At 41.4% G+C, this 24,175-nt stretch overlaps 1 protein-coding gene and 1 long non-coding RNA gene across 11 annotated transcripts in view; one reads left to right on the plus strand and one right to left on the minus strand.

Annotated features, from left to right (window-relative positions):
• The window catches only part of LOC105354474 (membrane-associated guanylate kinase, WW and PDZ domain-containing protein 3), a 159,419-nt gene that overhangs the window by 119,266 nt on the left and 15,978 nt on the right, over nt 1-24,175 (plus strand). For 8 of the 9 annotated variants that reach the window (XM_078950001.1, XM_078949999.1, XM_011477671.4 and 5 more), the window contains 2 exons: nt 20,260-20,454; nt 20,537-20,613. In XM_078950001.1, the coding sequence (XP_078806127.1) occupies nt 20,260-20,454; nt 20,537-20,613 (272 nt within the window). The remainder of the gene's footprint in view (nt 1-20,259; nt 20,455-20,536; nt 20,614-24,175) is intronic. The other variant, XM_078949997.1, reaches the window with a different exon arrangement.
• On the minus strand, nt 1,052-7,544 carry LOC144993960 (uncharacterized). Of its 2 annotated transcripts, XR_013657274.1 has the most exons (4): nt 5,134-7,517; nt 2,861-2,937; nt 2,182-2,391; nt 1,052-1,769 (listed from the first exon to the last, which is right to left on the minus strand). It is a non-coding gene; the product is annotated as an uncharacterized LOC144993960 (long non-coding RNA). The 2 variants fall into 2 exon arrangements; XR_013657273.1 differs by having other exon boundaries at nt 2,861-7,544.

Raw genomic sequence — 24,175 nt, forward strand, 5'->3', positions numbered from 1 at the left:
AATTTTATTGGGCTTTATGTTTTTACCTTTTTTTATTTTTTATTTAACTTGTCCTGTCCAACAGGTGAGCAAACAGATGACAGCTGGAAGCCTCTTGTGTTGGACAGATTTTACTGTTACATCAGTATGAGGCCAGAACAGTCTCATAATTCAGAATTGCACACAGTCCGAGTCACCAATTCACACACTTTGATTCACAAATGTCATTTTATGCAAACATGCAAAATAAATTTGGAAATGCACACTAAAGGTTTCACAAACACACACATTGTGTTTCACACATGCACACTTTGTGTTTTACGAGTGTGTTTTAAACGTGCACGCTGTGTTTCTCAAAAACACAAAAACTTTTCGGAAATTCTCACAATAAATTTATCAGAAATGCACAGTAGGTACTTCACAAACATCAATTTTACGTACACTTGTAATATGAACTCACAGATCGTGTGAATTTTAGAATGTCCACTTTCATTTGTGAATCTCCCCACATTTGTAAGATTTTTCTACGGTGATTTAGACTCCCTTCACGCTGCAGGTCAACTAATGTCACCATTGGCTAATGAATCTGTCAATCAAACTCCTCAACAAAATAGGCGTGCTCGCTTTCAGCTAATCGAATGGCCCCTTAGACTTTCTCTATGCTTTCGTGCAGGTGACAAAAGCCCCGCCCATCTTTGATTCTCTGTAGCGGTCTGTCGTTAGCGTCATTGGTTAGCGTGTTAGCTTTAGCATGGCTTGTCGGTTTATTTCTTTCGGTCGTCAAAAATTACTGGCTTGCGCAACTTTTCAGTTGATCTGGAAGCAAGACAACTGTGGTTGAATGCAGTTGACATTGAATCCAGCGAACTGTGATGAACGGTGATGAGATTTACAATGACAATTCACTCGGGACTTTTTGCTAATATGTTATCCTTCTTAGCTTTGATGCTAGCGTCATTTCAACACTCAGACAAGGATCCCTTAATTGGTTTTGATCATAAGAAGGTGGAGGAGAATAATCTTCAACTTCCACAGAAGGTTCTGTGGAGAAACTGGCATCATTTTTCTCTGTACCACGCAGTGGGACTACATTATACATTACCTCAAGCTCATCTCACTGTCAATCACAGATCCAGAATACACCTCCCCTGCTCAGCCCAAACTCACTTTGCTTTACCTTCATTTTAATTTTGTAATAACTCTAAAGTTATTGATTTTATATTGTAACCGTATTTCTGCTGCTAACCTCTAAGCCAGGTCACCCTTGCAAGAAAGATCCTCATATGGGTTTTGCACCTGGTTGTTCATCATATTTAAAATCCAATCCATTATTATTATTAAATACTACAAACCAAAAGATGCTCATAGAACAATAAAGTGCAAAACAATCACTCTTTATTGCAGAATAAAATTCAGTGAAAACATGGACAGATAAAAACATCAAAATTTAAGCAGATGTGGGACTTCTGGAATTAATTTTCATAACATCCTTACATACAATGAAGTCCCTTGAAAAAATACAGCAGTATTCATTTGAACTTTGTCTTCCTCCCTTCAGTCTCTCTATCTGTATGTAATTATGCAGCCAAATGAAGTTCCAAATACACTGGACAGTGAAGATTTAGGTCCACTCCCTAACGGTCTGAATTCCACAATGGATTGATGTTGTCTGGCAGTTCCAACATTTGTGGACCCAAAAGGGGACTGTCCCATAGCGGGACATTGATCCCAGGATGAGGTTCAGCCATGGATCCACTCTCCTCCCATTCAATCTCTGGAACCAGCATACCCTGACAAAAAAAGATGGTGTTTCTGAACAGTGCTGTTTTTGTTTATGTTTTAGATTATGTAGGCACAGTGACCGACTAATAATTACTTATATTGTTACTGGCAGGCAGACCTCATATCTCCATAACTTTTTTTAATTTGTAAATAAGTGATAATTAACAAAGTAGTGAGATTAGTACATCTGATTTCTCATAATGCCATGCATTGTGATGCATTTTGAACTTACAGATGTGCTATTCTTCCTACTTGATTTAAAAAACCAAACAATTTAGGGAAATTGTTTGCACCACACAACAACAATACTTTTCAAATAACGTGGAATTCATTTTCAATAAAAATTCATTGTAGTCATTGTGATTTTGCACACAAATCAGTAGTACTGTACAGTGAGATTAAATCAAGCATTTACCTTACCTGGGGATCAGAAACAGGGTTCTGGGTCAATCGCAACTGCCACAGCTGATTTGGTGTCATGTTTTGCTCTGTCCTGATTGGATGGCTCTCCCACACGTCACTAAAGACATCCAGACTGGCCTGAATGCGTGGTAGGAAAATATAGTGGCAGCACAATAAGTGAAGGACATTACTGATGTTGAGCAGACATCACACCAGAGGGGCTCAATACTGTATTTGGAAAGAAGCAAAAAGAAATATACTGTCAGATTTTGTTTTAATATATCACTTCCACGTACTGTGAGCATTAACTCTGCTATGCCCACATTTTCCTCTGTGTGATCTCCTCTCACCCTGACAATAACACGAAAATCATGTCTCAAACACATAATTACAAATGCATCGCTAATTTTCACATCAATTCAACATTTTTATGTAAAGTTTCTTATGTACGTTGCCAATAAGTTGAATTCCAGGTTAAGAAGTTACAGGAGTGAGCTGCAAATGTCATTGGGAAAGAAATTGATGCGAGACAGACTGTTAAGGGGGTGTAAAATGTTATTCATGAGGGGAAAGAGTTTTAGAGTTTCCTTTGCTTTCGGAGGAGTCTAAAAAAGTTGATTTATTTTTGTACAAATAATTAAGTACTTATACTGACTGATGTGTGAATAAAAGATTTCTTTATGAATAACATGAATACCTCAGAGGATAGCCATGCTGGTTCACAGCGTCACTGAAGAAGGCCAAGTGGGTGTCTGCTATCTTCAGGTACAAGATCTATGGAATACAAGTACAAATACTTTCAACTGACAGATATTTACAGGGGCAAAAATGCGACGGGTACAACAGTAATACAATAGCATGATCAATTATGAAATAGAATAGGGTCTTTAATAATCCATGAGCAAATGTAAAAAAATGGCCATCTGCTGACATTCATAAAAAACACATATGCATTAAAAAAACATCACAAATTAAAAAGATTGTTAATAAAAGGTAAATAATTTATAAAATCAGTGGGTAAAATGTATTAAGAGAAATTGCTTCTAAGATGCCCTGCCAGAGAGTTATATTTCTTGATGGCACGAGGAACAAGCGATTTCTTCAGTCTTTCTGTGGAGCATTGCTGGAACAGCAGACTGTTGCTGAATGTGCTCCTCCTGCTGGTGAAGGCCTCATGGAGGGGATGTGAGGGATTCCTAACGATGACCCTGAACCTGCTCAGAGTTTTCTGCTCTGCCACCTCCTCCACAAGATCCAGCTTCAGTCCCACCACAAAGCTCGCCCTCTTGATGATCCTGTTGAGCCTGCAGATGTTCTTCTTGCTGGTATTGCACCAGCACACAGCAGCATAGAGGAGAGCACTCTCCACCACCCACTGATAAAACATGTGCAGCAGTTTTGTGCAGATGTTAAAGGAGCACAGCCTCTGGAGAAAGTACAGCCTTGACTGGCTCTTCTTGTGAAGCTGGTCCGTGTTGGTAATCCAGTCCAGCTTGTGGTCCAACACTCCTGCATGTGGCAGCTCGAGGTGTTATAGCGGAAGTCGGATGTATACAGTGTAAAAAGAAGAGGAGACAGAACTGTCCCCTGTGGGGCCCCTACACTGCAGCTGAGGGTACTGTAGACAGATCCCCCCATGCGGACATGTTGCTGCCTGTTGGTCAGATAGTCCATGATCCAGGACACCAAGAACGGTTCCACAGTCATCTTGGTGAGCTTCTCCTGCAGCTGGTGTTAAAGGCACAGGGGACATCAAAGAAACGCATTCTCACAGCATCTCCTCCTTCATCCAGGTGGGAATAGGTTGCGGTGTAGCAAGTAGAGGATTGCGTCCTCCACCAGTACTCTCTCCCTGTATGCGAACTGCAGTGGATCTTGGACGTGCTGCACTTGTGGCTTCAGCTGCTGAAGCACTAACCTCTAAAACAGGAGTGTCAAACTCATTTTCACTGAGAGCCACATCAGCATAGTGGTTGTCCTCAAAGGGCCAGATATAACTTATACATGTAACTAAATGTAATGACAAATAAATGTAACTACTCCTTAATGTTAAATAACTCATTGTTTATTTATTATAACTTTCTAAAGTGACAATTACAGTTGGATAGAAACATCTGTTTGCTTGTTACTTTAGCATAAATCCTTTTACATTTGATTCTGTCAGGTTAGATTATGGATTATGGACAGTGTTTAAGTCCTAATGTTTAGTTGCCCAATCCGATATTTCAAGTCTGATTCCCCTAGATATGAATAAATACACACCCAATTTTTATTTTAAGAAATTAAAAACTTGTGATGTGACAGGAAAGCAGCTTGTGATGTGTGATGTTAGGATGTGTGGCTGTTGGAGTTCTATGTACTGAAGCTCTGTGAACGGCAGAGACGCTTAATGGACCGGGCTCTGTCATCTAACCTGTTGTTGGGGGTGTGCAACGCCCCACCTCTTAGAAATTGTGTTCTTTAAAGCCTGATACGGCGGCTGCGTGTGGGCGGAGCTTCCAGCTAAAGTTATGGTCTGATCACTACATGGAGCTGTCTCTGTGTATATCAATGCATGGTAGAGATGGAGACTGTGGAGAGATCGGGTTTATTATTTTGAAGAGTTCTGCATGGTAATCATGTTTCCATGTTTGAGTTCATGAGATCATCGCAGAGAGAGTCTCTGCTTCAACTCCTGCTGTGAAAGCTGCGTCTAAATCTGACGCCTGTGTTTCCATCTGACAGTTTGAAGCCAAAGCCCCTCCCTCGCCTCTCTAAATTTCAGAATAAAAGCACTTCCGTTGCAGCTTTACTTCTGTCGTGAGTGAATGTGTTGTGTTGTGAGTTAAAGTGTTGTGTGGTAAGTTAATGTGTTGTGTTGTGACCCTTCTGGGCCACCGTACACTTGGCTAAGCAGAATGCTTCAACTTATTATTCAATAACATTACAAGATGTACAACGAGGGAGTGATAAAATAAATGCATTACTTACTGGCTGAGACTGATCCCGTTCGGCAGACCTCTTCGCCATGATTGCCGCCCGCGTACTTTCAACACCTCCCTCGTCAGTTTGAAAGCTGGAGAAAGTCTAAGGGGTCATTCGATTGGCTGAAAGCGAACACGCCTGCTTTGCTGATAAGTTTGATTGACAGTTTCAATGGTGACATTAGTTGACCTCCTCCGTTAACCCTTGTGCTATCTTAGATGACCCCCCCCCTTACATTGACGTGTTCTCCCTACCATGACAAAGGTGGATAAAGGTGGAAAGATTTCACGTAATCCATGGACACCAGTGAAGATCACAAACCATTGAAGAAAAAAGGTTCAGAGCACTGTCTAGTGGGTCTAGATGACCCAAGTCCCAACGTTAAAGTTCCTAGAATAGCACAAGGGTTACAGGAGTCTCAATATTCACCGTAGAGAAATCTCTCACAAATGTGGGGAGATTCAGAAATGAGAGCGGGTTTGTGAATGCACACATTTGTACGAACTGTGAGTTCACATCACATGTGTACCTAAAAATGTTTGTGAAGCACCTACTGTGCATCTCTGATACATTTATTGTGAATTTCTGATTTTTTTTTTGTGAGAAACACTAATTGTGCATTTGTAAAACATTCAGTGTGCATGTGTGAAACACAATGTGTGTGTTTTTGAAACACAGGGTGTGCATTTGTGAAACCTTTAGTGTGCTTTTCCAAATTTATTTTGCACGTTTGCATAAAATGACATTTGTGAATCAAGGTGTGTGAATTGGTGACTCGGACTGTGTGCAATTCTGAATTATGAGACTGTTCTGGGCTCATACAACAGGGTTTATGAATCATCTTACACACAAGGTTTATATTTGAATAAACCATTTCCACTGCACCACGGCTGCCCCGTGGTGCAGTGGAAATGGTTCTGCAGTGGAGCCGCCACCAGTGTGTGAATGTGTGTGTGAATTTGGCCTTTGAGGAAAGTAGAGAAGCGCTATACACGTATACGCCATTTACCATTTTGACTAAACTTTATTCATATTATCTATTTTTGTAACAGTTTTTTGTTGGACTGGACAGTAAAGGAAAGGAGGGAAAAAGAGAGAGGGATGTTGGGGGGGGGGGGGGGTGAAATCATAAGGCATCATAAATTTGCTAGAAGATTATAATCATAAAATATAAGGGGCGGGGCCTGTCCACACACACACTCAAATGTTATAAACATTCCTGTTGGGTCCAAAAATGTTCACATACAAACATTTCAACATGTAAACAATACAACTAATGTTCAAACATGCATACCTATGCCTTCAGGCCAACACATCTGAAACACTTCATTCAGTCATGTAAAGTATTTGTGCAAAGGTGAGACAGCACCTGTGCTGGAGTAAGCCTCTCTGTTCTTCTGAGGTGGATGATAGAATGTAAAATTAAATAGGGAGAGTGTCCAGTCATCCCCACACCAAGAAGACGGCGGAGAAACAGGTGGAGGAGTTCCTAAAATCCAATGGAATTTCTCTGGACACCAACAATGTGGAGATCTGCAGACCGCTTCCCAGGAAAAGAGACACCGACAAACCAGCAATCCTCTTAAAGTTTGTCAATCGGAAACAGAAAGCAGCTTCATTGAAGCAAGGAAGAAATCTGAGGGGAACCAACGTTTTCATGAATGACAACCTCACGAAAAGGAATGCCCACATCGCCAGAAGGGATTGTTATTTGAAAAAGCAGGGGAAAATTCAAGGAACCTGGGTAAAAGACTGTAAAATGTATGCCAAACTCTGTGGCTGCCCTGAGCAGTCCAAGGTTGTTCTTATCAGGAGCCTGAAAGATTTACCTAGGGCTGAAACGATTCCTCGAGTTACTCGATTACAAAAATTCCTCGAGGCAAAAACTCTGCCTCGAAGCCTCGTTACATTCCTATGACGCGCACTATACGTGCGGTGCAGGGATTTGATTGTGTCACACGGACCGTTTATTCACACGGACCTTTTGAATTTAGTTGGCGCGATGGCGGAGAATAGATCTATAAATAAACGGCAGAAATTGTCTAAAGTGTGGGATCATTACACACTTAACGAAGAAGAGAACAAGGTGCAGTGTCTCTACTGCAAAATAGAGCTGGCATACCACAGGGCGCTGGACCAGCGCGTGCCACCGGCAGCGAGCGAGGGGCCCCCTCCAAGGCGACCAGCGCGGGCCGCCTCAGCTGGCGGCGAGAGCCCGTAGTTGCGGTATTCAGGCGACCGGGCCTGCTTTGAACACTCTAATTTTTTCAAAGTAAACGCTTCGGACCCCGCGGGACACTCAGCTAAGAGCATCGAGGGGGCGCCGAGAGGCAGGGGCTGGGACAGACGGTAGCTCGCCTTTCGGCGGACCGCGAGGCTTCTTTAAGCATTGCAAAAATGACAAAAGCATTATTTTTACACGAAATATAAACAATGATAATGGTAATGGCCTTCCACTTTGGTGTTGTGCCACCCTTTCAAAGTCTTCTGTCCCCCCCCATACAAAATGTTCTAGCTCCGCCACTTCTCAAGACCAACTTAAAAACACCAAAAGAAACATTTGCATCAGAGCGGATCTTTAAAATCAAATGCTTGTTCATTTTACAACCACATCATTTTTGTTATGCATTATTTTTTTTGATTGTTCAAAAACACACACAAATCGTTTGATCCGATTACTCGATTAATCGATCGATTAAGTGCTAGATTAATCGATTACAAAAAGAATCGATAGCTGCAGCCCTAGATTTACCCACTACAGTCTAAACAAGAGATGCGTAAAGATGCTGGTCTTATGAGATGAGGAGATGAACTCTACTATCCATGGCTTAAAAAAAACAACACTTTTTCTTCAACAGTCACCTGCAACCACAACTCTGAGAGATCTGAATGGTGAGCAAACCGACCTTCAAATATTCAGTGATAATGACAACAACCTTCAAGACATCAACCCTGATCAATTCTTTTCCACTGTTAATGTGGACTGCAAATATTACAGCATAGATGACTTTAAAAACTCTATTAACCCAGAAGGAAGACTGTCAATCATTCACTTTAACAGCAGAAGCATGTATACCAACTTTGAAGACATCAAGGACTATTTACAGAACATCGGGCATTCCTTTGATATCATAACCATATCTGAGACTTGGTTCAGCCGCGACAAGGACGCTGACTTTGAATTGGAAAACTATGAACTTAACTATGTGAACAGAGTAAACAAAAAAGGTGGAGGAGTCGCAATATATGTGGAAAAAAATATGAAGTTTACGGTAATTGATAAATTGTCTGTCGCAGTGGATGGAGTACTAGAATGTCTTACAATTGAAATATGTAACAATTCAGGGAAAAATGTCATTATAAGCTGTGTTTATAGGTCGCCAGGGTCAAGCTTAGAAGTGTTCAGTGACTGGATGGAAAAGATGTTTACCTCTCTAAATAACAAAATATTATACATCTGTGGAGACTTCAATATGGATCTGATAAACATAAAGCAACCGACAACTTTATCAGCAGAATGTATGCTATGAGTTTATATCCAACCATAACAAGACCCAGCAGAATCACTACTCAAAGTGCTACTCTTATTGATAAGATTCATTCATTTTTGTTTTTTCTCAACTCTTTTTCCCTTTCGGGGTCACGGGGCTGCTGGAGCCTATCCCGGCCACTTGTGGGCAAAGGCAGGGGACACCCTGAAAAGGTCGCCAGTCTGTCGCAGGGTAGAATGTCCACAAACACACACCCATTCACTCTCACATTCACACCTAGGGACAATTTAGAGTTGCCAATGAACCTATGAAGCATGTTTTTGGATGGTGGAAGGAAGCTGGAGACCCCGGAGAGAACCCACGCATGCACAGGGAGAACATGTAAACTCCACACAGAAAGGACCCCCGTTGATGTAGTTTTTCACGTCCCCCAGCCGGGACTTGAAAAGAAAATCTATTGATAAGATAATTATAAATAATATAGAATACACTCATATGTCACATACACACTTGTGACATAACTGATCATTTACCAGTTTTTTCACTATTTGACATCAATGTGAAGACAAAGAAAATTATAGAACCAGTCTACGAAAGGTTAAGAAATGAAAAAACCATGAATGCTCTGAATAATGACTTATCCAGACAAAACTGGAACTCTGTGTACAGAGTGTACATATTGTACATATTGCTTATAAATGTTTTTTAGAAACATTTAGCTCACTTTACAATAAGAACTGTCCAATTTATAAATTCAAGAACAAATTTGCCAAATGCCCTTGGTTAACCACCGGTCTACAAAACGCTTGTAAAAGAAAAATAACCTTTATAAAAAATTCTTAAAACAGAGGATAAAAGCAACTGAACAAAGATATAAGTCATATAAAAATAAACTAACTGAAATAACACTGTACAATAAAAAAGTGTACTTCAATAATCTACTGAATGAAAATAAATACAACGTAAAGCGAGTTTGGGAAATATTAAATAACATCATTAAAAACGGGACAAAAAAGCGAACTTATCCAGATTACTTTACAGATGAGAAGGGTCAAAGCTATGACATCAATGTAGCAGCAAACGGCTTCAATAACTATTTTGTAAACGTGGGTCCAGATTTGGCAGCGGAAATTCCAAAATGCAAAACTAGCAAAGACAATAATCCACCCATCGAAAGGATCCCACACTCAATCTTTCTCTCTGATGTGAGCCAAAATGAACTGATATTAATTGTAAATAAATTCAAGAGTAACTAGCTAAGTAACTAAGCTAACTCAAAAGATTGTGAGGATATAGATATGACAGTGGTGAAAAAGGTAATTAATTGTATCTCTAAGCTTCTAACGGGAGATTCCAAAACCAAATGAAAATAGCCAAAGTGATTCCTATCTATAAGAGTGGAGACAAACACCAATTTACAAACTATAGACCTGTTTCTCTTCTTCCACAATTCTCAAAAATTTTAGAAAAAATATTCAATGATAAATTAGTTACATTTATTGATAAACATAACATTATAAATGAAAACCAATATGGTTTCAGATAAAATAAATCAACCTCATTGGCTATCATTGATGCTGTGGAGGAAATCACAAACAATCTGGACAAAAAGAAATATGCAGCTGGAATTTTCATTGACTTAAAAAAAGCATTTGATACTCTCAATCATGACATCCTACTTGACAAACTGGAAGTGTATGGGATAAGAGGACTAGCGCTAACTTGGGTCAAAAGCAATCTAACGGTAGAAGACAATTTGTCAAGATTGATGAATTTACATCAGAAACCAAAGAGATAAGTTGTGGTGTCCCACAAGGATCAATTCTGGGCCCGATGCTATTCAATATTTACATAAATGACATATTCAATGTTTCAAAGCTTATGAAATTCATATTATTTGCTGATGACACAAATATATTCTATTCTACAAAAAATCATAGGGAACTTATCAAGGTGGTGAACACAGAGTTAAACAAAATAAGATCATGGATGGATTACAATAAATTATCTTTAAACCTAGGTAAAACCAAAGTCATGTTTATTAGTAACTACAATGCCAAATAAATAATAATGTAATTAATGTCTAAATTGAAAGTGTTACAGAAATCAAATTCTTAGGAATAAATGTTTTCTGAAGATAATCAATCATTACTAGACACTGGATTTAGTAACTTGAAAATAATCTATTTGATCAGAACCGGATTATGAAAACTCTGTAAAACTTTCAAATGAATGAACTCAGTAGGGGTTGGATTATATAAGATCGCTTCTTCCCACTCCTTTTCAAGCAATAAATCAAACTCAGCATCACTTTAGTTAATGATCACTTATTTAATTTAGCTAATGTGATTTAAGTGACTTTTGTTTTGTTTTATTTTCTGTTTTTTTTTTTTATCTATGCATTTCATCAGCAAAGGGCGACTGAATTAGTTTTATTTGGTTGGAAGACATGGGTGACATCCCACGCTCAATCCAGTTCTCCCATACAGTCAATGGTCAGAAAAAGCAGAAAAGCATTCATCTTCAGTTGAAGTACTGTTCCAGAAAAGTTCCAAAATACGGAGCCCGTGTACTGACATTAAGATATAAAAATATATCTTGTTCCCACAGATTAATATCTTGTCCCACAGGTTATTATGTCGTTCGCACGAAATACTATTCCGTTCCCACAAGATACTATTCCGTTCCCTCGAAATGATTAACTCGTGCGAACGCAATAATTATGTCGTTCGAACGCAATAATTAATCCGTTCGAACGCAGTAATTATTCACGTCATAAGTCATTTACGCTGATATGCTCTCTGTACGCCGGCAAAAGCCGCTTTCAGCGGTAACTTCCGTGTCTCTGTGACTCACATTCGTTCAAAAAAGGAACATGAAAAACAAAAATGATCACTTTAATACTGTCTCAATGAATATAAGAAAAATATCAAAAGATTTATGATAACTAGGCTGCTTTGTCATACGATAGCTCCTGCTAGGCTACTACTAGCGCCACCGCAGAGCTCTTTGATGTATGCCGGCATTTGGGCAACTGGCTGGTCGGTTAACAGACAGTCAGCTGATATTGTAGTTTAGGGTCGAATAGGAATAATAATATTCAGGACTTGTCTTTTATTAACTTTAGCAGTCAGTCGCTTTACATTCGAAGGCTATTAGGCTACATGCTAACTGACTAGCCGATCATTGATCCTGTTATTAATTTACGTCATAGATTTACAGCAGATACCTTCACATTTCTGTCTGTGTGTGTCTCATTACATTGCATTGAAGACACGGAGGATGTATAGAAAACAGATTTATTTATTTTTAAAAGCACAGAAGCATCCATCGTATTCACGTTCACGTCATCTGGTACGCCCTCATTGGCCAATCACTGTGTCCATGTGACCAAGGTCTAACAACAAGACCAATTATTGGCTGCAAAGCATGCTGGGAAACGTGACGTACTGCTATTGTTGTTACGCTACAAGCTAAAGGTAAGTGCATTAGGTGAAGCAGCCAGCTTAATATGATATTTTTCAGATTTTCATCGAGACAATAACAGACCGACCATTCTTGCTTTTATTTTTACCCCTATTGAATGCTCACAGAGACACGGAAGTAGCGGCAGGAAGCGGCTTTTGCAGCAAGATGACTGAGGGCGTACCCCAGATCATCATCATGTGAATGAACGTGAATACGATGGATGCTTTGTGCTTTTTAAAATAAATAAATCTGTTCTCTAAACATCCTCCGTGTCTTCAATGCAATGTAATGAGACACACACAGACAGAAATGTGAAGGTATCTGCTGTAAATCTATGACGTAAATTAATAACAGGATCAATGATCGGCTAGTCAGTTAGCATGTATCCTTATAGCCTTCGAATGTAAAGCAACTGACTGCTAAAGTTAATAAAAGACAAGTCCTGAATATTATTATTCCTGTTCGACCCTAAACTAAACCAAAATCAGCTGTCTGTCAACCGACCAGCCAGTTGCCCAAATGCCGGCATACATTAAAGAGCTCTGCCGCGGCGCTAGTAGTAGCCTAGCAGGAGTTATCGTATGACAAAGCAGCCTAGTTATCATAAATCTTTTGATATTTTTCTTATATTCATTGAGACAGTATTAAAGTGATCATTTTTGTTTTTCATGTTCCTTTTTTGAACGAATATGAGTCACAGAGACACGGAAGTTACCGCTGAAAGCGGCTTTTGCCGGCGTACAGAGAGCATATCAGCGTAAATGACTTATGACGTGAATAATTACTGCGTTCGAACGGATTAATTATTGCGTTCGAACGACATAATTATTGCGTTCGCACGAGTTAATCATTTCGAGGGAACGGAATAGTATTTTGAGGGAACGCAATAATATCTTGTGGGAACGGAATAGTATCTTGTGGGAACAAGATATTAATCTGTGGGAACAAGATATATTTTTATATCTTAATGTCAGGACACGGGCTCCGTACCAAAAAGTATAGAGTTGATGTTTAAAAAACTAGCATTAGTGAGCTCTCTTGTTTTCTTTAGTAGTGAAATATCAAAGAAAACCTAACTATGTAGCCACAAGGGGGCCCAAGTCCCCAGCCTGAATAAAATACAGGATTGTGTCAGGAAGGGCATCTGGCATAAAACCCCCTGCCAAACCATCTGTATGAATCAGTGAAAGCTGATTTCCCTTTGGTGACCCCTGAAAGGATAAGCCGAAAAGTGAACATGTTCTGGGCAGATTAAGATGCTTCAGATCTATGCAGAAATCACAGGTTATGATGTGGAGGGGGGGCGGGGTTGCTTCTGATCAGTTTGTGGGGTCAAACAGTTTGTGGGGTCAGTGGGGTCAAACAGCCCTGCCTCTTGAGTGCTGTCTAGGAATGTGGGCTGTTCTGGGACTGGGCTCAACACAAACAAGACTTTACCCCCCCCCCACCCCCCACCCCCACCCCAGGGATTCTCACATTCAAAATACTGCTGAACCACTCTAGACCGGGTTATTTGAACACATCACAGAGAAGTCCTTCCTCCTTTCTGATCTCACAACAATAGCTTCTATGGTTGGCCCCCACACCTCTCTGTGTTTTGGTCCCCTCCCATAGCTTCATGCTCTTGCCCCTCCCCCTTCACCCTGCATTCTCTCTGCAGCTCAGATCTCACTCAGTCTCCCTTGCCTGCTGCAAGGAGCACAGTCTGCCTCAGACAGACATCCACCGCATATAGACAGACGAGTGCAGGCGTCTGGTCTGGGTCCCGGTCCTGGTGTCCCGTCATGCTGGAGTGGCTCCAGGCGGCTCTAAAAACAGTCAGGGACTGCAAACGTAAGTCAGACTCACTTTAGTCTGAGCTGAATGTTGCCTTCAGAACGGCACAGACAGAAGATATTGGCTGGTCTGTCAGTCAGATATGACTGCAGAGCTACCCATGCAAGGCCAGGTTTTTCTGCTAGACCAGTTGACCAGAACCCAGGTGGAGTTCAGCTCAGATGGAGGGCAGGTGAGGTGAAACAGGTGATCTGACCGGACGGAAACTCACCATGACATCATGAGAATGGGTGGCTTTGTGTATTAGAATTTGGATTGGAAAAACAAAAATTAAACTAATCTCAAATACCATCAGAATAAATATTAATCTGTACACTGATATGTCAAACTTTGAATAAATATTTGTAACATTGATTGGAAAATACAGATTAAGTACGCATACATCCACACCCACCTGTAAACAGTTCAATTGTTACTTTAATCACAGACACTAAGATTGATGTCAGTGATCCAAAGAGACACAATATCATCCACGAGTTTACTTGTAAAACGACAAATTTGATCTTTTTAACACTTCAGTACAATTTGCAGAATAATTTGTACTGTAGCTTGTGAGTTAGTACATTTGATATAAATGTTTACTAACCTCTGCTGTAGAGACAGCACACGTGTTGGGATTTTCACACTGAAAGTGCCTCAGAATTTCAGTTCAAATCAGTGCAGACAAAGATTTGCACATTTGGAGCAACAAATTTCCCCCATAAACAAAAACAAAGACAATATGGTAACTAAGTATTCTATCAACTAAAAACTATTTTAATACGAGTAAAAGATAACAGTAGAAGCAGTCAGCATTTCTACGAACTAGGATTTGGTCTGATAATGTGTTTCAATTGAACAAACTTAGATACTTACACAGGTTTCTTCATCTTCCAGCCTCCTCCTTAATCCAGTTTTTCCTTTATCAAATATGTTCTTCATCCAAGACCTCTTTCTTTCATCATTTGCCTTTTCCATCACTTTCTTAATCCATGGTCTCTGGTTTATTTGGAACCTATTTGATCTCACATCTCATTAGGTCGTACCTCCTTCATCCAGCAGGTTCCATCATGTGGCACCTCTCTCACCCAGCACATACTATTTCCAGCACCTCAAGATGCTGCTTTGTTTCAGGCGGTTATTTGTTGCTTGGTGTGCGTTATGATGTTTTTGGTCAAATTACTGCAAAGTAATATAGTAGTGAATCAGGTTCTTGTGTTTGGGGTCTTTTTGTGTCATGCTGTTTTGTGTCACATAGTTGTGTGACGGTGTTTTAATGATTGGATGTGGTGTGTGGGGAAAGCTGTTTGTAAAATGTGGAATGTTCTAATAATAGTAGCTTAAATCCATAATTCAGCAGCCTGACTGAGCTTGACTGCATTTCACAACCCAGAGGGGCGAGTCAAGTCTCTTTGCAGTGTACAGGCACACACCCGTTGCAATGGTGGGTTAACCTACAAGGTTAACCCGCAAGATGTGAGTTTGCCATTTTCTTCATGTCATGCATATTAAAAGTTAAATTCAATCAAACACAGAACCTGTTGTTTATAACAGTGAGTAACTGTCAAAAACGTCAAGCACTGAGTGTTTGAATTATTACACTGTCAGGGTTTTGACTAGTTCTTGATAAAGAGAAGAACCAGACAGGAAACGAGAACTTTTGTTAGACTTCTGCAGAAGGAAAAGCATGTCTGTCACAGCGCAAACTGCAATTTGAATTGATAACGTAAAAGTGGGCATTCAATCAAGAAGTACAGGAACATTATATCTTGTATAGTCAGCACGAAGCACGTCAGTGTTTTCTTACTGAAAACTGAGAAACAATCATTTTCTGGTGATAATAGAGTGTAATCAAATGATAATTATGTAAACCCCTCCAACTCCACAGACTGAAAGCTGCAGGGTGATGTACAAACTTTCATCTTAAAGTCTATCAACATCATGTTTCTACAGCGTAATGAATGATCAGGTGGAGCTGCTGACTGCAGTACCACAGCCCCACCTGCTTTTATGTTTATTGATGAGGTAATTGAGTGGGAGTAATGTCCAAATTCAAAGACACATTTCTTCTATAACTCTCCATTTGGAGGGTTAATCGGAGGGATAGGGAGTGGCTGTAGGGGAAGGGGAAGAATTTGGATTTGGCCTTGGACTCTCTAAAGCTTTTGCCCTGCAGTATTACTCTTCAACTCATACTTCCCAGTTATTTTTTTTTCAAATGACTGTATATGCTTTCTTTCGTGTGGGCAAGTAAATAATTTGATCATAAACAGTGGCATGTTCATCATCATTCTTATTACTTTGCCCTCTTTGCATTTAAAGCACTTATTAAATCTTGTTGTTTTTTTTTATCTGATCTTCACTAATAAAAATGCGCAATAGGGGCTTCACCCAGGTGGTGTCTGGGAGAGAGAACTACTTAGTGGGTGGAGCCTGAACAGATTGTATGTGGGGTATGTCCAGGATGTGGATGTGTAGATAGTAAAGTTTGTGAAGATGAAAAGTAGAGTTTGGGTGAAGCTGTGGGTGATGTCTGCTTGTATTGTGAGTGAGGTGTTGGTGGCTTTAGACAGAGTTGTGAGAGAGGTAGTAGGGCTTCCTGCTGTATGTAAGTGGGATGTCTGATGGAAGCTGTGTTGGTTCGTTTCACCAATCGTCTTGCACTCACCACTCAAACAAAGCCACCTTATAACACAGTTTCTAAATATTTCCCATGGATGTGCATGTAGCACTTTTTATAGCACTTTTTCATTTATTGGACCAGCAGGTTACATGTGACCCAAACCAAATTGCGCATGTAAAGAATATCAATACATAAATAAATATCAATACGTGAGTAAAGTAGTACTGACTCTAAACACTGATTAAGAAAAAAACAAATAGAGAACTTTTACACTCTAGCTTTGGACAAATAAATCTTTGTAATTGTGCAAAAATATTTTATTCCCAAGACATTGGAACGGAATGAGATGATACAGCTTCCACCTTATAGGCTAAGATAAAAGGATTCTGCAGACAATCTCTTATAATTAGCATTTGGAGCTGCAATAGCACTTAATTACAGACAGCATGTCAATTTAACAGAAGTGTAAGACACACAGCAATGTAACACAAATTGTCGTGTAACATAACAGCATGACAAAAGCAGGCATGGAACAGCAGCTGCACTGTCATATAGTGCGCTAATGAAAAACAGTGTAGTGTAACACTAAAAAGAATCCACAATGAATCGACTAAAGAAACCAGAAAGCATTAAACGTGTTTTTAAAAAAACAGAGTCTCAGAGTGGGAGGACGAATGCATTCTGATTCCCTAACACTCTAATACCAAAGTGCTGATCTCAGCATGTTCAGATGCAGAGACAGAGCATTGAAGAGGAGGATGATGTTTTCCAGACAAAAAGGAGACTGATGATGAAGGTTTTATAGATACCAGCTGCTGTCGGTCAGCTAAGGTCAATCTGACAAAACGAGTAGTTTGTTTTTCCTGGAACCAGAAACTGTTCAGATTAAATTTTCTCAGAGACCTGCTAAAACCAACAAATGCTGAACTGTTAAATGGTTATTTCCTACCCGAAGGGAGAGGGACAAACGGTTTATGTCCCAGGTGAGAGGGGTCGACCTTAATCTGAGCTGCACGCCTCCTGGAGGTGTACAGGTCTTGCAGAGATTTGAGCCTGCAGCCATCACCCTCTCCACTGAGCGTAGGATTCTCTCAATGATGACCGTGTAGATCAGCACCAACATCTTGGTAGCCACCTTGATTTTCCTCAGTTGCCACAGGAAGAACATCTGCCGCTGGCTCTTTTTGATGAGGTACCTGATGGTGATCCCCACATCAGATTCAGAGGGATGGTGGTTCCCAGGACACGGAACAAGTCCAGGATGGAGATGGGGGATCCTCTCAGGTTTGGGGATAACGATGGGTTGAGAGTTTCCTAAAGTCCACGATCATCTTCACTGTCTCCTCAGCATTCAACTCCAGGTTGTTGCTGCTGCGCCAGGACACCAGTCGAGCCACTTTCCTGACGTAAGCAGACTGATCACCGCCTGAGATGAGCCAGATGAGGATGGTGTCAAACCTCATACGTTTGACAGACGGGTGGCTGCAGGTGCAGCAGTTGGTGTATAAACAGAAGAGCAGGCGGGAAGGCACACAGCCCTGGGGGGATCTGAGATGGTCTTTCCCAGATGCACACGCTGCCTATGGTCTGACAGGAAGTCTGTGATCCATCTGCAGAGTAAATCAGGAACAACAAGTTGTTGTCTCCATAAATCCTTACGTCAATGAAAACTCCTGGTTTGATCTATAGAAAGCAGCTTTAAGTTTCTTTGAGGTCGAAGGTTCTTCTTCAGTTTCCTGACTGGCTCTTTTCTCCCCAAAGCAATTTTAGGATTTGATTCTAGGATATGTACAGTGCTGCTTTAAGAGTTTTTTTACTTTTAGCTACAGGAACAAGAAAGGCAGATGAACAAAACAGTGATGTGACGGTCGAGACTGAAACGGCTCTAATCTCATATAAATATGTCTCATATTTAGCACTAGACTAAAGAATAATTCACTTTTTTCAACTCTGTATTCCCTGCTTCTGCTCAGTGGACAAACACACCACCTTCCTCTTCCTCAGCGCGTTTGCAGACCCTGCACGTGGATGAGCAGGATGTTGTTCACATGAAAAATAAACCCTGGAGACGATCGCTTTGTTTGAAAAGTACATATCCTGCTCAGAATTTCATCGCAGTTCTGGTGGACAGTCACAGAAAAATCCAAACAACGTTAGTATGAACTAAACGTGTGATTGTGGATACGACTGATGTATTGACTGATCGCTTTGCTATTTAAAGCGAACTGCAAGAGTCGGCTTCTTCCTGGGAACCGTTTTTTTAACACTCTTTCACTCTTTCTTTCTTCTTTTTCTCTTCAAGTTGCCCATAATTGGTAAATGCGTGTTTGTGCTGACCAGGAGGGTGTAGCGAAAGTTTGCTACACGCTGCGAAGCACAATGTGCGAATGGAATAGAGCGCTAGGTGCAACAAGAAGACTAGAAGAGAAAACATCAACACAAAAACGTTCAGAAATGAGTGACCTTGGAGAAACAACCAAAATCCAAAACCACTTCATTTTAACTGATAATGTGAAAAAAGAATTTAGAGTCTGCAAGAAAACAATTCCATCACAATTCCAACCTGCACCTGACAACTGAGAGAATCTTCTCCTAAACAGAAAAGATCATTGCTGATTGAAGAGACCTGATCAGCTTCACAAAGCTGGGACACTTAGCCCGGATCCAAATTCTTTCCCTCCCCCTACGGCTTCTCCGTAAATAGTTCAGAAATAGTTTTTTAAGGGCTAACAGCAGAGGCTTCGGCATCACTCCTCACAAGGTTGTTTCGTGTCGCGCTGAGCCGCAGAGGAGAAGCGTTCTTCTTCTGTGTTGTTTTAGCATGACTTTTTAAATTAATAAAGGGGTGTTGTTAAGCATTTTCCAAGCGCTAGCAGCTTTGCGCTGACGTAGCTGACCAGTGACTATTTAAGGATTCATGAGTGAGAGTAACGTCCAAATTTGAACACACTATAACTCTCCATTGAATCTCACTTACATAATCATTAAAAAATACCTGACTGGAGAGAACTGTTGATGAATATTATAGAACATCATTTTTTAGGATAGGCTGTAATGATTTGTTTGAACAACAGTTTGATTCATATCATCACACATTCTGGTTCATGATCGATATTGGTTCATTTTGAACGACCCGATTCATTGACCCCAATATGGATCCAGGACATCTGGCTCCACAGGAGACACGATAAAAAGCTTTTGTGCTGAAATTAACAATAGCCAGAGAAAATGGCATCTGTGGAAGTTTGAAGCTCCATCCAACAGTCCCTCCATGCCTTTTCAACTCTTGTGAAGACTTCCCGTTCACTTCCTCTCACTTCCTGACCCTGCATTCAGGCTCCAGCTGGGCTCCAGGGTTTCTGTAAATGCACATTGTGTTAAAAAATGCAGAAACAAACACACAAACTAAAGCTAAACATGGGGGGGGGGGGGGGGGGGGGGGTCTGTGAGACAATAACTGGAAACACGAGAAGAGATTCAGTAGAGGCTGCATGACCTGCAGACACACAACAGGCCCTAGCACAAATCAGAGGGGTGTGAGTCTGGTTCTGATCAGCTGGCCTGGACCAGTCTGCACTTCAGGCAGCTGGACATCCCAGTTCTGGTTCTTTGATGTTTGTAAAAACAGATGTTTAGACAGGACAGAGGCTCTGGTGTATGATTCTGGACCATGTTCATGTCTTCAGCATGATGAAGCTGTTGTAATGGGACTCCCCCCTGATTGCTTCTTTGCAGGCCCCTCCCTTATGTCTCACAGGTTTGTGACGGTGCGGCGTGGCAGCCCAGCAGCGCGATGCGGCCAGATTCAACCTGGAGACCAGCTGGAGGAGGTGGAAGGGCGCCCTGTCAGCGGGCTCCATCATAGAGACCTGGCCCAGATCCTCAGGAGGGCGGGAAACACGTTGAGGTTGAGCGTCACTCCTCGACAGCGTACGTCAGAACTGGAACACAGCTGGGTATCAGGTCCAGACAGAAGACCAGAACAACCCACTTTGTTTGTTTGTCTCCTCAGAAGGTGCCCCCCCCTCAGAGAGGATGGAGTTTGACACTGATGGAAGCTTAAATAAAGGATCTAACCAAAGGTCAAAGGTTATTGTCAGATTTTTGCTTCAGAACCAACAGATTGAACTAGAATACCGTGATGGCAAATGTCACTGACCAAACAGAACAGAGCAGAATCTGATCAAAAACTTAACCTGGATGGACAGAATGAGTGTTGAAGTTTTTTATAAAGCTTTTACAGTATTCCCCTCATATTTGCAGGATTTAGGGACCGGAGACCCTGCAAATATGCAAATACGGAGAACCCCCCATCTCCATTTCAGCTCCCTCCCCCACCCCACCCGTGTGGCCAAAGAATGTTCGTCAGTGATCCTTACTCATCAAAAACCCTACGGAAACATTTCTGATACTTTGTAAAACATTCATTATAGAACATTGGTATATTGCTCAACACTAAAAGCTTTTTTATTTCTGCTTATTATTCTGAACCATGTCATAAATTACGCTGTGCCACAGCGTAATTTATGACATCTTTTGATAACATGACACCTATGTACGAGAGGGCACCTTTTTCCAGAAGAGGCCAGTTTCTGTCAGGTTGGGGGGGCTGTGGTAGCGTGAAGGACCCAAAATGCAGAGACGGAGGCACACAGTTCAAGGGCAAGGGGATTTAATCTTAACAAAAGGCGTTGCAGAGCAGGGTAACAAAAAAAAACTTACTGAGAGCAAAACATGAACATGGCAGAAAGAAGTCAGGGAAAAGACGTTAATGGACCAGCACAAGAGGAAGGCAGAGACAAGTCTTATATACAGACAAGGCAGACAAGACACAGGTGAACATGATCAGGACAGACTGGGACAAAGGAAGTAAAACTCAAGAACATGACAAGACAGGAAACCTTTCAAAATAAAACAGGAAACAGAACTCAAACATGACAGAACAAGATATAAAGGAAAAACCAATACAAAAGAAACCCAAACCATGACAGTTTCATCCATAATAAACACCTGGTCCGGGTGATAATTATTCTCTGCGATTGTCTTTTTCAGCGTATTGAGATATTTCCCTGCCACTTCTTAGTCTCCATGCATGGGCACACTCTTCAGTTGACCTTCCGGAACCGGTAGAACCAGCCTTTGGTCGCTGTTAAATCTTCTTTAATAGCTGGAAGGGAAGCGAACGGGCCCTTCTTAGCAATTCCCGCGGCGCCTGCTTCCAATGCAAAAGTTTCATACAAGTGTCTTGCCATCTCTTGAATTATTAATCTGCTGTTCTTTTTATGGCAGTCAGTTATCCGTAAACACAATGTAGCTTCTATTTTCATAATTGCTGAAGCTCGTGCCTGGTGACCGGAGCCCGGTCGGGCTCACCACCCGTAGGAGAACTCAAAAGACCCGCTGCATTGTGGTTTGGGTGGCAGTCGAGGGCGGGTGCCTCGGCGGCCCAGACCCCGGTCATGGAACATGGCTTTTGGGACATGGAATGTCACCTCTCTGGGAGGGAAGGAGCCTGAGCTTGTGTGATGAGGTTGATAGATACCGTCTAGATATAGTTGGGCTCACCTTCAAACATTGCCTGGGCTCTGAAGCTCAGTCCTTCGAGAGGGGTTGGACTCTCTACCACTCTGGAGTTGCTCATGGTGAGAGGCGGCGGGCTGGTGTGGGGTCACTCATGAGCCCACATCTCAGCTGCCGAGTGTTGGAGTTTACCCAGGTGGATGAGAGGGTCATGTCCCTCCGCCTCCGGGTGGGGGACAGGTCTCTAACTGTGGTTTCGGCTTACGGGCCGAACAGCAGTTTGGAGTACCAGACCTTCGTGGTGTCTCTCGAAGGGGTACTGGAAAGTGCCCCAACAGGGGCCTCCATTGTCCTCCTGCTGGACTTCAATGCCCACGTGGGCAATGACAGTAGCACCTGGAGGGGCGTGATTGGTAGGAATGAACCCGAGAGGTGCTCGTCATAGTTTGTTCATAACGAACACAATGTTCGAGCACAAGGGTGTCCATCCATACACCTGGCATCAGGACACCCTAGGCAGGAGGTCAATGATCGACTTTGTAGTTGTTTCAGGCGACCTCCGGCACGCATTTCTGCCTCCTTCTTCTAGCTAGTTCTGTTTTGTGACAGTGACACACAGAGTCCAGTCTTTGAGCGCTTTTTTTTTGGAGTCACTTTTCGCTTGTTGTTTCTTGGGGGCCATGGTCAACTCTCTTTTTGCAGTAATCTTGCATTACTTGAATTAAATTTCAAGTAAGGTATGGTGGGCTTTAAAGTGTGCATTATCAGAAATTAACGCGGGCAGTGAAAACCCGCATTCAACAGAAACAGACAGTGGCTCATTTCCCTGCAGAAACCTGTGTTATCATTTACCTCCAGTGTTGTCATTCTTGGTGTCATTGGGCTCCAATGAAATATTATAGTTAGAATGAAATGTGCCGAAGGTTAATTTCTATGGGAACAGCAGCCAAACTTTTTGTTTCAGTGGGTAGAGTGAGGTGGATTTGTTTGATTAATGGTAAGAATAGAATGTTCACATGTTATTAATGCGTTTTTAACAGTTGGTCATATGCCATCATGTTATTCCTGCGTCACAGCAATTCCGTCTTTGCAGTGTAACCTGGAACCAGCAGGATAAATCATGAGAAAAGGTTTTTATTCACAACACAAAAAGGTCTTATATGCAGGGTCATGACAGCAGTAAGATGTTGTCATGAAGGACAACAAACACTAACAACTGTTGTTAACAATTTTCAAACCTTTTAGATAAAATCAGAGATGAACAGTTTAGTTCTCCTTCAAGTTTTTTGTTGGAGCACAAAGGAATCATTAACAAGCAGAGTCCAGTGTTTGGTCCAAGTCATAAATTGAAAATTATTATTGAATCCTATCACAACTTTTATTACTACTTTTAGGAAAAACAGCTGCAACTTCCAGCTTTGTGCCAGTGCCCACATGGAGGGACTGAAAATCATAAATACAGACTACAGAGTTGGGGTTTTGTTTTTAATATTTTTGGTTGCTAGTGTGCCCTGGGATTTGCAGCGTGTGAGTATTGCTGTACTGCCAATGTTTGGCTCCACGTCTGCATGTGAGCAGTCTTTCTCACATCTAAAGAACATTCAGACCAACCTACGATCACGTTTAATGGATGGAAGTCTCAACAGCTGCATGAAGCTTAAACTCACCACGTATCAACCAGACTAGACCATCAGCAAAACCACCATGCAGCACCAGAGTCACATCCATGCTAAGAAATACTCATCATCCATTAGCAACAGCATAATGTAGCGTCCCTTTCCCACACTGAGGCATGGAGACTTAACCTCTTTTAAGGTTGTTTATTCTGGTTACTGCAGGCCGTAACAAACGCCGTAAAACTTGTTCAAAAACTCCTAAATCTCCCCCGCTGAGAGCAGTGTTGCCAGATAGATTCACAGTTTTCCAGCCCAAAAGTCATCTAAAAACCGCCAGACCCCGCAAAAACCCGCCCAAAGGGGGGGGGGGGGGGGGGGGGGGGGGGAGATAAGATCAATATACAGCTAACAGCTTTTCCCCTACTGGACTGATTAAGTACCCGATGCGGTGATTTTTCAAAATAAAACATTTCTTAAAATCAAAGATAGTTCAGACTATTAATAAAAGGAGTACA

Source organism: Oryzias latipes, chromosome 7 (genome assembly GCF_053564925.1).
Source record: "Oryzias latipes strain Hd-rR chromosome 7, Olatipes_Hd-rR_3.1".
NCBI lineage: Eukaryota > Metazoa > Chordata > Actinopteri > Beloniformes > Adrianichthyidae > Oryzias > Oryzias latipes.